This window comes from Microtus oregoni, unplaced genomic scaffold (assembly GCF_018167655.1).
Source record: "Microtus oregoni isolate MIOR12 unplaced genomic scaffold, Mior012 000007F_ref0000211, whole genome shotgun sequence".
Taxonomy (NCBI): domain Eukaryota; kingdom Metazoa; phylum Chordata; class Mammalia; order Rodentia; family Cricetidae; genus Microtus; species Microtus oregoni.
Genome location: NW_024543066.1, coordinates 19,647,678 through 19,660,864, shown reverse-complemented (window position 1 = coordinate 19,660,864; position 13,187 = coordinate 19,647,678). Strand labels below are relative to the sequence as shown.

General features: G+C 42.0%; 1 protein-coding gene across 2 annotated transcripts in view; it reads left to right on the top strand.

The window, feature by feature from the left end:
• Window positions 1-13,187, top strand: part of Npas2 (neuronal PAS domain protein 2) — a 179,764-nt gene that overhangs the window by 159,413 nt on the left and 7,164 nt on the right. For both annotated transcript variants that reach the window (XM_041655918.1, XM_041655917.1), the window contains exons 17-19: window positions 157-354; window positions 2,821-3,011; window positions 3,646-3,738. In XM_041655918.1, coding sequence (XP_041511852.1) covers window positions 157-354; window positions 2,821-3,011; window positions 3,646-3,738 — 482 coding nt within the window. The remainder of the gene's footprint in view (window positions 1-156; window positions 355-2,820; window positions 3,012-3,645; window positions 3,739-13,187) is intronic.

The following is a 13,187-nucleotide window of genomic DNA, read 5'->3' as shown; positions in this document are numbered from 1 at the left end:
ACAGACACATGCTATCTGCTGCCAGGGGACCATTTTGAGGTGTGTCAAGGATTCCAGGCATTTTTCCCTCTTCCCTGGGACAAGGAAGACAATGAAGGTGGACACGTGGAAGCCCACGCAGCCCCGACTTCACAGGCATTTCTCTTCTCTTCCCAGATGTTTCTGCAGCAGCCAGCTGTGTCCCTGAGCTTCAGCAGTGCCCAGCGACCAACAAGCCAGCAGCAGCTGCAGCAAAGGCCTGCAGCAGCCGCTCAGCCCCAGCTCGTGGTTGACAGTCCGCTGCCAGGGCAGATCACATCGACCCAAGTCACAAGCCAGCACCTGCTCCGAGAATCGAATGTGATATCCACCCAGGTACTGTTCCCTCCTGCACATCCTATCTGCATCCCTAGGGTACGCTCGCGCAGCCAAGATGCACTTGGTTCCTGCAGCTGTGCAATTCTGGAAACCTTTGTCTGAACTAGGGGAAGAGTACGCTTGTGTGTTTTTATTTAATTATTATTATAAAGCCATTTTGAGGGTCCGAGCGATATTGCTTTTCTTTCTGTACTTTGCACCTGGGCTTTATGCCCCTTCCCTACCTGTCCTCTCTTGTCACTGTCATGTAAATACCTACCTCTCTTCACTGTCCCTTGCCCCCGGACCACCTACAAAACCCTTTTTTTTTTTTTTTGGTAGCCATTGCCATGCAGTACAAACCACCAGTGACCTCACAATTTGACCAGGTCACTATGGTAAGTGACACTTGTATGGAGCAGAGCAAAGTCCTGAGTCCCTTGTTCTGAGAAATCACAGCATAGATGGCAGATCGCTGCCTCTCCTGATGCCTCCACAGCCACACAATGGACTCCAGTGTGTTGTAAGGAAAGCAGACTGTCCCGCCACCTGGCTAGCTTAACCCCTAAATAATTACACAGAAACTCTATTCATTTAAACACTGCCTGGCCCGTTAGCTCTAGCCTCTTATTGGCTAACTCTCACATCTTGATTAACCCATTTCTATCAATCTGTGTGTTACCACGAGGTTGTGGCTTACTGGCATGAGTCTAACCAATGTCCGTCTTGGGCAGGAGAAGCATGGCATCTGCCACACTTCCCTTCTTCCCAACCTTCTGTTCTGTCTACTCCACCCACCTAAGGGCTGCCCTATTAAAAGGCCAAGGCAGCTTCTTTATTTCAACCAATGAAAGCAACACAAATGTAGAAGGACCTCCTACACCACCAGTGTGTATCTGTTCCCTAGGGAGCAGCAATAAAAGAGGGGTGTTGTAGACCTCAAGGTGTTCCTCATCCGGTAGAGAATCTGGAAACTGGGCCAGTGGACAGTGCAGGATGGATAAGTAAAGCCATCCCTCCAGATCCGAAGTGGATGGTATGAAATTGTTCATGGATGCCAAAACTTGAGGAGACCCAAGTCCCTCATATCAAATGATAAAGTGTTTACACAAGATATGCATGCATCCTCCTATATAGTTTATTTCCTTATTTATTGATTCTGGGGCTCAGACTCGGGTCTTCTTAGATGCCGTGGAAACACTGGACCAGTGTGCTGCATTCCAGACCCCTTCATGTTTTAACTCATCTCAGATGTTTGTTTAATTCTATGTCTATGGGTGTCCGCATGTATGTCTGTGCTCTACATGCCTGGTACCCACAGAAGCCACAAGAAGGGATCAAATCCCCTGGACATGGATTTGCACCTGCTTGTGAGCTACCATGTGAATGCTGGGAAAAGAACCTGGGTTCTCTGGAAGAACAGACAGTGCTCTTAACGGCTGAGCCATTGCTCCAGTCCCATAGATGACTTATAATGACCAATATAACACCAGAGCTATAGGAATAATTGTTATCTAGGGATGATGAGGACAGCTGTGCATGGTCAGTACAGATGTGATGTTTTCCAAGTACTTTTTTCAGGGATTGGAATCAAATCTACACACAGAAGGGAGCTTAGTTAACCCTTAAACAAATTAAGAGTTTTGCCTAAAAAACACAGCCTTTTAACTTGAAAGAGTCATCAAAACAAAACACAAAACTAATAGGTGAGAATGACCAAGGGGATTTTGGAAAAGCCAAGACTGAGGAAAAGTTTACACAGATACTAGAAGATTATTGTAAAAGCTAAAATCTAAAGCCTTAGGGTGTCACCATAGGAAAGGTCAGTCAGTGTCACAGACAGAAAAGAAAAATCAGGGCAAGGCCACCCCCTCGTTCACTTATTATCTGAGGCAGTAGATGTTTATTGAAGCTCACTGCATGGCTTGCACTGAAAGAACCATGAAGTTCCAATGGGCAGAACAGCAACAAATGGGTACACAGCACAGTGTGTCAGAGGGTGGCATGGGAATGCCAGGCAGGAGACAGGTTGTAGATTTAAACAGATGGTCAGAAGAGGCCTCCCTGGGAGGACTATGTGTCAGCAAAGCCGGTGAGGGATGGTGAGGGTCAGCTGTATCAGCATCCAGCTGAAGAACCTTTTGTCAAGATGAATCAGCCTGTGCAAAGGCCCTGGGGCCGGCATAGGACCAGTGAGGTAGACAAACAGCAAAGAGCTCTTTGTTACAGAAGCAAAATGTGGAAGGAAAAAGAAAACCCGCAGTTCAATGGTTCAGTTCTGAGAGCCTGGAACACGAGACGAGATTTTCAGAATCTTCAAGGTGCTTACAATCCCGTGGGGAAGATGCTCAAAATAAAAACCATTTGCTGCACTGTTGCTAAGCCCTACCTTAGAGGCAAGGCAAGATGGAAGTTGTGTGAGCTTTCCTAGAGAGATGGTCTGGGCCGAGTCTGAACTTTCCCTCTTGTTAACCGATGCTCCAGGGTCCAAAGGCCATGAGAAGCTCACAGCTGCTGCCCGCCAACAGCCGGTCAGTGAGCAGCCTGCCAGCCCAGTTCAGCAGCGCGGCTGCCGTGCTTCCGCCAGGCCTGAGCCTCACCACGGCTGCTCCCACCTCTCAGGATGCCAGCCAGTGCCAGCCCAGCCCTGACTTCAGCCACGATCGGCAGCTCAGGTATGAAACCACCCTGTCGAGAGGCAGGAAACTTCCAAGGCTTCCCCAGTTGGTCTCAGTTAAGGTGACAGCAGGGAAGACCTTGGGGTCCTGAAGGTCAGGGACAATGACCTGTCATGTGACTCTTAATACTGCCATCAGGGGGCCACAGTTTGGGTACTGTTCTAGTTCATTTCTGTTTCTGTAATTTAAAAACAAACAAACAAAAACCACTCCACCATAAAGGAACTTGGGTGAGAATGGAGTTTTCTTTGGCTTACAATTCCAGGTTACAGTCCATTACTGTGAGAAAGTTAAGACAGGAACTTGAAACACCAAGTCCCATCGCATCCACAGTCAAAAGCAGAGAGAAATGAATGCATACATGCTCACTCGCTTGCTTGTGCTCAACTTGATCGCTCCGCTCTTACACGTTTCAAGAGCCCTGTCTAGAGAATGGTGCTGCCCGCAGTGAGCTGGCCACAGCAATTAATTTAAGACAGTCTCTCCCAAGACATGCTCACAGGCCAACACAGTATAGACAGTCCCTCAAGACTCTCTTTCCAGGTGACTCTGGATTGTATCAGGGTGACAGTTTGAAAACCGACCATCACAAGTGCTGTATACTGTCCCTTTTCTCTTTCTCCTTTGAAAGGCTGTTGCTGAGCCAGCCCATCCAGCCTATGATGCCCGGGTCCTGTGATGCCAGGCAGCCCTCAGAAGTCAGCAGGACTGGACGGCAAGTCAAGTAGGTTGGATTTTTTTCCTTAAAAGGATGCTTCAGGACATGATATTCCTGGCAGTGGTACTCCAGGCTTTTTTTAAAGATTTATTTATTTATTATGTATACAACATACTGCCTCTATGTATGCCCGCATGCCACAAAAGAGCGCCAGATCTCATTACAGATGGTTGTGAGCCACCATGTAGTTGCTGGGAATCGAACTCAGGACCTCTGGAAAAGCAGCCAATGCTCTTAACCACTGAGCTATCTCTCCAGCCCCCCGTATTCCAGGCTTTCACAGTCCTGGTCAGGTGCACTGTGGATGTCCTACAATGTGTGCTCATAGCCTTCAGTGACTTTTTCCCAGAGCTTTCCTTCCACAGCGCTCATGTAAACAGATAAAACCTGGTACCCAGTCTCATGCTCCAAACGAGAACTGAAGGAAATAATGGCATCTCACAGGTTACAGCTATCTTTAGACTTTAAAAAAAAAAAAAAAAGATACAGATCTCACAGACTTCATCCTAGCTGACATCCTGAATGAACAGCTCTTTCCCCTTCCTAAGGCTTCTCTCCAACTTCCATGGGTACTTTACAACCACACTAAGCTTCCCTGCCTCATGCTTCCAGCACTGGTACCCAGGACCAGGGGATGCTACACATACGAGCTCCCTTACCCTTTCAGAGATACAGCCTCCCTTCCATCTCAGGGCATTGTCTACTATTCTAGCCAAGTGTCACAGGCAGGGTAATCTATGAGAGTTTTATATGCCTCCTGATTCTAAATAATGGAAGTCCAGGCAGGTGCTGACACTTGTTCAGCATCTGGTGAGGAGCTTCTTGCAACATTATTGCACAGGAGAAGAGCATTCCCAGGAGAGAGAGTCAGTGTGCCAGCTGAGTTCTCTTGTTCTTCTTATAAAGCCATTAATGTCATCATGGCGGCACCACCCTAATGACCTCATCCAGCCTTGATTGCTTCCAAGGGCCCCACCTAAAATGACCATAAACACAGAGTTTAGGAATCGGGTTCCCTTCCAACACATGGGCTTTGGGGAACACACTCGGGCCAGAGCAGCCCCCCTTTTCCACTTATCACTGCTGAGGAGCAGATTTGCACAGCTGTTGAATTAGCAGTGACCAGGGATGCCGGAGACAGAGGACGAGTCATTCACATGGTACTAGAAAACAGGCTTTAAAAAAATCGCCTCTAGGTTTTGATTTCCCTCCTCTTTGACAACAGGATTCTCCCGCCTTGGCCTGAGAATGCTGGGGTTACAGGTGTGTTCCTCCATGCTCAGTCTTTAGACGGGAGGCTGTCACATGACCCTTATTTGTATAAACACTGTTTGAATTTGAGTTCGAAGTTTATCAGGACAGTGCTAACTATTGAATCATGGTCCTCTCAAGTGGCCCCCAGGACTGTCCCTAAGATTTCCTTCTCTGCCTTCTGCAACCCATAATAGCAAAACTGAGCAGCTCTGGAGCTCGGAGGGTATTGGGCTATTTCTGTTTATCCTATGGCTTAAGAACACTTTCAATTCCTTCAATTCCTTCCATCAATGGAGATCCTGAGATTTACAAGGATGTATCTGGAAGGCTACACATCACCTACATGACTCCAGAGCACTAAGTCCCTCGGCTTTGAATCTTCAAGATGGCCTTGTCGGTCCTGTCTGGGGTCTCCCTTCAGCATATGGAAAGCTTTCTGTGTCATCTGTGCCCCTTAATACTTGACCTCCCTCCCTCTGCCCATGTAATCGGAGCAGGCATGGGCAAACACCCTGTGGGAAGCCATCTTTAAAATTCACAGCTTCTGGTCTCAATTAGGCAGGCGGGTTTGGATTTTGGTTTTGTGTTGTTTGTTCTTCCAAAATGTTCCAAGTAAGTGGAAAGAAAGACGCTTGGTACCTCACTTTCCAGAGAGGCTCAATTCCGCTGTGAATGAGGCAAACCCCAGAGTGTTTTCCCAGCTGTAACTGCCATTTTCGGTCAAACCAATCATTCCTACCCAACTGTCTCTTCCAGACATGACCTAACAGTTCTGTTCTCCAGGGGGTGTCCAGCTCTGCCTCCCATATACACACAGATGTCTCTGCAGGGGAAGTCTGGGAATCCCAAAGCCTGTAACAGATGACCTCATACAGAGAAATGACTTCTTCAAAAGTCAAACACAGAGGGGAATTCCTTGTATTGTCTTCAAACATCATCCTGTTCTTCCAGCCCTTCCTATAAAGGCCACTCATAGGTCCTCATTAAAGACCATATGACCAACATCTTCTTATGTTGTTATTGTTAGTGTGAGAAAGTGCACATAATGGAACATTTGCCATTGACACGTATTATAGCATCTGCCGTTGTAACAATTAACGTATATATTTCAATGGTATCAAGTGCATGTGCACTTTGAACGGCCATTCCCCACCATCCATTGCCAGAACTTTTCCTCTCCCTAGATAGAATCTCTGTGTAACAGCTCCAGTCCCCCTCCCCACAGAACCCCTGGCAATCACCATCCTTTTCTCTGCCTTTCTGGGATTTTGACTTTTTGGGGACAAACCCTTTGGTAACAGACAATTTTCAGTTAGCATAATGTTCTCAAGTTTCCGTCCTGTTGTAGCCTGTGTCAGTACTAAGGTGTTGCATTCCCTTCTGTGGACATACTCATCAGTCAGTGGACATGACACCATTCTGCCTTCTGGCTATTGTTGCGAATGATATTTCTACGGGTACACAAATATCTATTTAAGTGTGTACATTTACTTCTTTTGAATATATAACCAGAAACAGACTTTCTGGGTAATATGGTAATTCTATTTTTATTTTTCTTGACTTTTAGTTAACAAATGAATTAATGGAATTTGTTATGAAATTTCCTGACATATGTGTGCTCTTATCAATCCCCCTCCCCATTTCTCTTGCCTGCCCTCCAATCCCACCCTCTTGCTGGCTTCTGTCCTCCCCGACAAGTAGTTTCTGTATAGAAGTTTGTTTTTTTTTTTTTAATGCATGCAATCCTATTTGCCAATTCTTGGAATTATTTCCTGTGGGCCTATGGTCCTTTGAAGAATGTCCTTGCTTGTGCATGTCTCTAGAAATGTTTTTCTTTAGCAGCCAGAGTTCCGGTCCTAATTATGGTCTTTGAACAATTTTGAATTGATTTTGCTTAAGGTGAAGGATATGGATCTGGTTTCTTCTACTTGTGAGAAATCAAGTTTTTCCAGAGGTATTTTTTGAAAATACTGTCTTTTTTGCAGTGTATCTATTTTTGATACATTTGTTTATGGTTTAGTTGGTTTGGTTGTATGGGCTTGTATCTGTCTCCTTCATTCTATTCCTTTACTCCACTCGCTTTTGTCCCAGCGGCTTGTCACTATGGTACTACAGTGTGATTTGAGGTCAGGGTTTGGCTCTTTCTGAAACTGACTGCTTTGACTATTTGGGGTCTTTTGTATTTCATTTTCATTTTTGGACTTTTTTTTCTATTTCTGTGAAGGGTAACACTGGAATTTTCATGGTGACTGTGTTGAAACCATAGATCTGTTTTGGTAATAGAGCCATTTCACAGTATTGCCTTTTCCAATGACCCCATGAGTGTAGGAGGTTTTTCTACCTTCTAGAGCCTGTTCAACAACTTTTTTCAGTGTTTTAAGTTTCCACTGTAGATGTCTCTCATTCCTTTGGTTAGGTTTATTACTGGTCATTTTCAATGATGTAAGATTTTTTATCTAGGCATTTTAAAGCTATTACGAATGAGATTATTTTCTCATTTTTTGGCTAAGGATGTTTAGCATTTCCTTAAGTGTCTTTCAGTCATTTTAGATTCCTCTGTTGAAAGTTCTCTGTTTAGGTCTGTACTCCTTTTTTTTTTTATTGGATTGTGTGAACTTTTAGTGTCCAATTTCTTGAGTTCTTTGTATATTTTGGAGATCAGGCCTCTGTCTGATGTGGGGCTAGTGAAGATCTTTTCCCATTTTGTAGGCTGTCGTTTTGTCTTGTTGACTGTGTTCTTTGCTTTACAAAAGCTTTTCAGTTTCAGGAGGTCCCATTTACTGTTTCTCTCAGTGTCTGTGCTACTGGGGTTATATTTAGGAAGTGGTCTCCTGTGCCAATGCGTTCAAGTGTACTTCCCACTTTCTCTTTTATGAGGTTTAGTGTGGCTGGCTTTATGCTAAGGTCTTTGATCCATTTGGACTTGAGTTTTGTGCATGGCGATAGATATGGATCTATTTTCATTTCTCTACACATTGATATCCAGTTATGTCAGCAACATTTGTTAAATATGCTTTTTTCATTTGATTTTTTTTTTTGCTTTTTTGTCAAAAATCAGGTGTTTGTAGGTGTGTGGATTAACCAAAAGGCAGAGAGAGAATATCCAAATTAACAAAATCAGAAATGAAAAGGGGGACATAACAACAAACACAGAGGAAATCAAAAAATCATCAGTTCATATTTTTGAAAACCTGTACTCCAGAAAATTAGAAAATTTAAAGGAAATGGACAACTTTCTGGATAAATGTCACTTACAAAAATTAAACCAAGATCAGATAAGCAAATTAACGGACCTATAACTGCTAAAGAAATAGAAACAGGGGGCTGGAGAGATGGCTCAGCGGTTAAGAGCACTGACTGCTCTTCCAGAGGTCCTGAGTTCAATTCCCAGCAACCAAATGGTGGCTCACAACCACCTATAATGAGATCTGGTGCCCTCTTTTGGCCTACAGGCAGGATACCGTATAAATAAATAAAAATAAATTTGATTCCTAATTCTTTTTAAAAAAAAAAAAGAAAGAAAAAAGAAGAAGAAGAAATAGAAACAGTCATCAAAAGTCTCCCAACCAAGAAAAGCCCAGAACCAGATGGTTTCAGCTCAGAATTCACAAGATTTTCAAGAACTAATACCAATAATCCTCAGATTGTTCCACACAATAGAAACAGAAGGAACACTGTCAAACTCTTTTTATGAGGCTGCAATTACCTAAGAAGTAAAGACATTACAAGAAAGATAATTACAGACCAATCTTACTCATGAACATGACACAAAAATACTAAATAAAATACAGGCAAATCAAATCCAAGAACACATCAGAACCATCATCTGCCATGATCAAGTCAGCTTCATCTCAGAGATGCAGGGATGGTTCAACATACAAAAATCTGTCAACATAATCCACTATATAAGCAAACTGAAAAAATAAAAAGCACATGATCATCTCATTAGATGCCGAAAAAGCTTTTGACAAAATACAACATCTCTTCATGATAAAGGTCTTGGAGAGAGCAGGGATACAAGGAACATATGTAAACATAATAAAGGCAATATAAAGCAAGCCAACAGCCAACATCAAACTAAGTAGAGAGAAACTCCCAGTGATCCCACTGAAACAAGACAAGGTTGTCCACTTCCTCCATATCTATTCAATATAGTTCTTGAGGTCCTAGCTAGAGCAATAAGACAACAAAAGGAGATCAAGGGAATACAAATGGGAAAAGACGAAGTCAAACTCTCACTATTTGCTGATGAAATGATAGTTTGCATAAGTGATCCCGAAAATTCTACCAAGGAACTTCTACAACTCATAAACACTTTCAGCAATGTAGCAGGATACAAGATTAACTTTAAAAAAATCAGTAGCTCTCCTGTACACAGATGATAAATGGGCTGAGAAAGAAATCAGAGAAACATCACCCTTCACAATAGCCACAAATAGCATAAAATATTTCAAAGTAACTCTAACCAAATAAGTAGAAGACTTGTATGGCAAGAACTTTAAATCTTTGAAGAAAGAAATTGAAGACGACACCAGAAAGTGGAAAGGTCTCCTATACTCTTGGGTAGGCAGAATTAACATAGTAAAAATGGCAATCTTACCAAAAGCAATCTACAAACTCAATGCAATGCCCATCAAAACCCCTTCATATTTTTATGAAACCGTTTAAAGAACATTGACATCAGCTCTTCTTGGAAGACTTGTACAAGTCAGCAGCAAATACATCTGGTTCTGGGATTTTCTTTGTTAATATGCTTTTAATTCCTGTTTCATTCTTGTTGACTTCTGTGGATCTGTCTATCTTGTTTATATATGCTTGATTTAATTTGGGTAGGTCATATGCTTAAAGGAATCTATCCATTTTCTCTAAATTTTCCCAGCATTCTTTGTCTGTACTCTAAGCCTTCCAAGTATTCCCTATGATCCTCTGGATTTAATTGAAACTGATTTTAACATCTCTTTTTCATCTCTAACTACATTAATTTGGGTTCTCTCTCTTTCTCTCTTTCATCAATCTTGCTTATCATTTCATTTGATTAATTCTATATTCTTTTTAGCTTCCATTCCATAAAGTTCTGTCCTAATCTTGATTACCTCTTACCACCTACTGCTTTGGAGCTTGGCTTATTCTTGTTTTTCTAAGACATTGAGGTGCATCATTAACAAATGTATTTGAAATCTCTGGATTTTTAATGTCATCCCTCATAGTTATAAACTCTCCTCTTAGAATGACTTTACCTGTACCCCAAAGATTGATAAGTTGTGCTTTTATCTTCATTTGATCCTAGAATTTTTCCCTCTCCTTTCTTCATCAACCCAGGGATCATTCATGAATATTTTATTCAGTCTCCAAGTATCTGTAATTCCTAGAGATTCTGCTATTGTTACTGATTGCTAGTTTTATTCTATTATGGTCTTTTAAATACAAGAAATTGTTCAAATTATTTTGTATTCCTAAGACTTACTTCATGGCCTAGAATATGTTCTATTTTAAAGAAAGTTCCATAAGCTGGTGGGAAAAATATGAATACCACATATGATGAATGAAATATTCCATAGATATCTACTAAATCCATTTAGTCTATAATATGGTATTTGGGACAGACCACATATGCTGGATAAAATATTCCATAGATATCTACTAAATCCATTTAGTCTATGATACGGTGTTTGGGGCTTTGTGGGTTTGTTTATTTGTTTTAGGCTAGGTCCCACTAGGTAACTCTGGCTGTCCCAGAGCTCCTGGAAATCTACCTGCCTCTGCCTCCCAAGTGCTGTGATGATTGTTCCTCCATAACCAGCTCAAGATGTGGTTTCTAAGAGTTAAAAAAAAAACATATTTATGAGTCTATGTATTTATCAGTGAGAGTACATACCACCTGTGCACAGTGTTTGCAGAACCCACAAGAAGGCAGAGGATTCCCTAGAGCTGAAGTTGCAGACAGTTGTGAGGTACTCATGGGTGCTGTGAACGTAACTACAGTCCTCTGGAATAGTAACAAGTGTTGTTAACTGCTGGTCTATCTCTCCAGTCTGTGTGGTGTCATTTCATTGTAGAGCTTCTTCATTGATTTGTAGTTTAAATGACCTATCTGAAGAGAAAAGTGAAATATTGAAGTCACCCACTCTTACTGCATGAGAACATACCCCATGACCTTTAATGTCCACTAGTGTTTGTTTTATGAAATTGGGAGTCCCAACATTTGGTGAGTATATTTATGATGACTATATCTTCTTAATATATTGTTTTCTTTGTTAATATATAGTGGTCTTTTTATTTCTTCTAATTTTGGTTGGACGACTATCCACTATCAGAATAGCGACAGCAGCTTCTTCCCCACTTTTACACACTCACTAGATTCGTTACCATCCTTCTACACTCAATCTGTGCATGTGTTGGCTAGAAAGATGTATTGCTTGTAAGCAACACCAAGCTGCATCTTAACAGCAAGCTGTTTTCTTAACCCAGCCAGCAAATCCATATCTTTTTATGTGTGGTGAGCTGAGGTCATTTACATTTAAGGTTATGCTTGAGAGATGGTTACTAATTCCTGGAGTTCTGCTGATTGTTTCTGCTTGGTTGAATTGCGTATTCTTTCCTTTAGAATTAAGTTTTGCTGATTTGCTTTGTTGAACATGATGGCGTTCTTAACATTTCTTTATTCATCTGCTTCTCTCATAAAATTTATTCTTTCATTTGCTGTTGTGATTAAGACTTTCTTCCTCCCGTGTACATAGTGTTCCTTTAGTGTCTTTTGTAGTTAGTGGTGGCCGGGAGTTTTGATGGTTGTCTTTGATTATCGACTTGATGCAACCTAGAATAACCTCAGGAAATTGTCTCAACGAGGAATTGTCGACTTTGGGTTGGCTTGTGGCCATGTCTGTAGAAGACTGTCTTAATTAAATTAATTGATGTGAGAAACCCCAGCCCACTATGGGTCTTCTTAAGAAGGGAATCCTGAACTGTGTGAGGGTGGAAAAGTCCAGTTAGACACAGAGAGCACACAACTAAACACACATGCATTTAGTTCCTTGTGCTCTTGACTATGAGTGGGATGTGACCAGCTGCTCCGAGCCACTGTGACCTCCCTTGTGTGATCGACTGTAACCTGAGATTGTCAACTAAATACATCCTTTCTCCTCTTTGTTGCTTTGGTTCAGGGTGTTTTATCACAACAACAGAATCCAAAACCAGTCCAATGGTCATGAATTACCTTTATTTGTGGCTATCTTGAAATGTCCTTAATTATCCATCAATGCAAAACGATAGATTCACTAAATTTAGGAATGTTGGTTGAAAGTTATTTAGTTTCAGGGCTTGAAACAGATTGTCCTAAGCTTTCCTGGCATTGAAGATCCTGATGGGAGGTTAGATATTCTGATGATGTAAGTTGGCACTTTTCCCTTTCAACTTTTAATATGGCTTCTTTGCCTTTTATGTTAACAACTTGACTATATTATCTTGCAGAAAGATTCTTTTCTACTCATTTCTATTTGTGGTTCCTGGTGGCCCTCATGGTCTCCATATTTGGGAACTTTTCCACTCTAATCCCATGAACTAGATTCTCCATATCTGTGATTTTTATCTCGGTCTCCTGCCCTGGGTTCATGGACCCGGTCTTATCATCACTCCCCAGAGCTCTGGACATCGTGGCCACACTTGTTCTGCTTTATTTTATTTTATTTTATTTTTTTACTGAAGTTTGAATCAGTATTTTCCCAACTGTGTCCTCCACCCCTGACTGTGCTTCTTCCCCTTGGTCCAGCACCTTGGCTACACGTCTCTCCACACTTCTCCTTTGATTTATACATTTCTAGCTTTTTTCAAAATCTCAATTTCCCTGTTAAGTTGCTCTTCCCACACAGCTGAGTTAATCGTCTGCTTTACTGACTCTGCTGTGTGGCTGGTTTTCCTCCCCAGATCCTAAATTGAATTCATCTGTTTGTTTGTATTTTCTTTGGGTTTTTTTTTTTTTTTACTTATTTCTTTTCATTTTTTGCTGGGCAACTTCTGAACGCTTCATTTAGCATTTCACTTATTTCCCGAGCTTTCAGTTCAGGAGGCTGTGTCTTTACATCTTCCAAACTTCCTAAGCAGTGATGAGCCCGCTGGAAGGATGGAGCAGTTGCTGCCACGTGCACGAGTTGCCACGTGCACGAGTCTGCTGCTGTCTCACGCTGCTGCTCTGTGAACTTGCATCT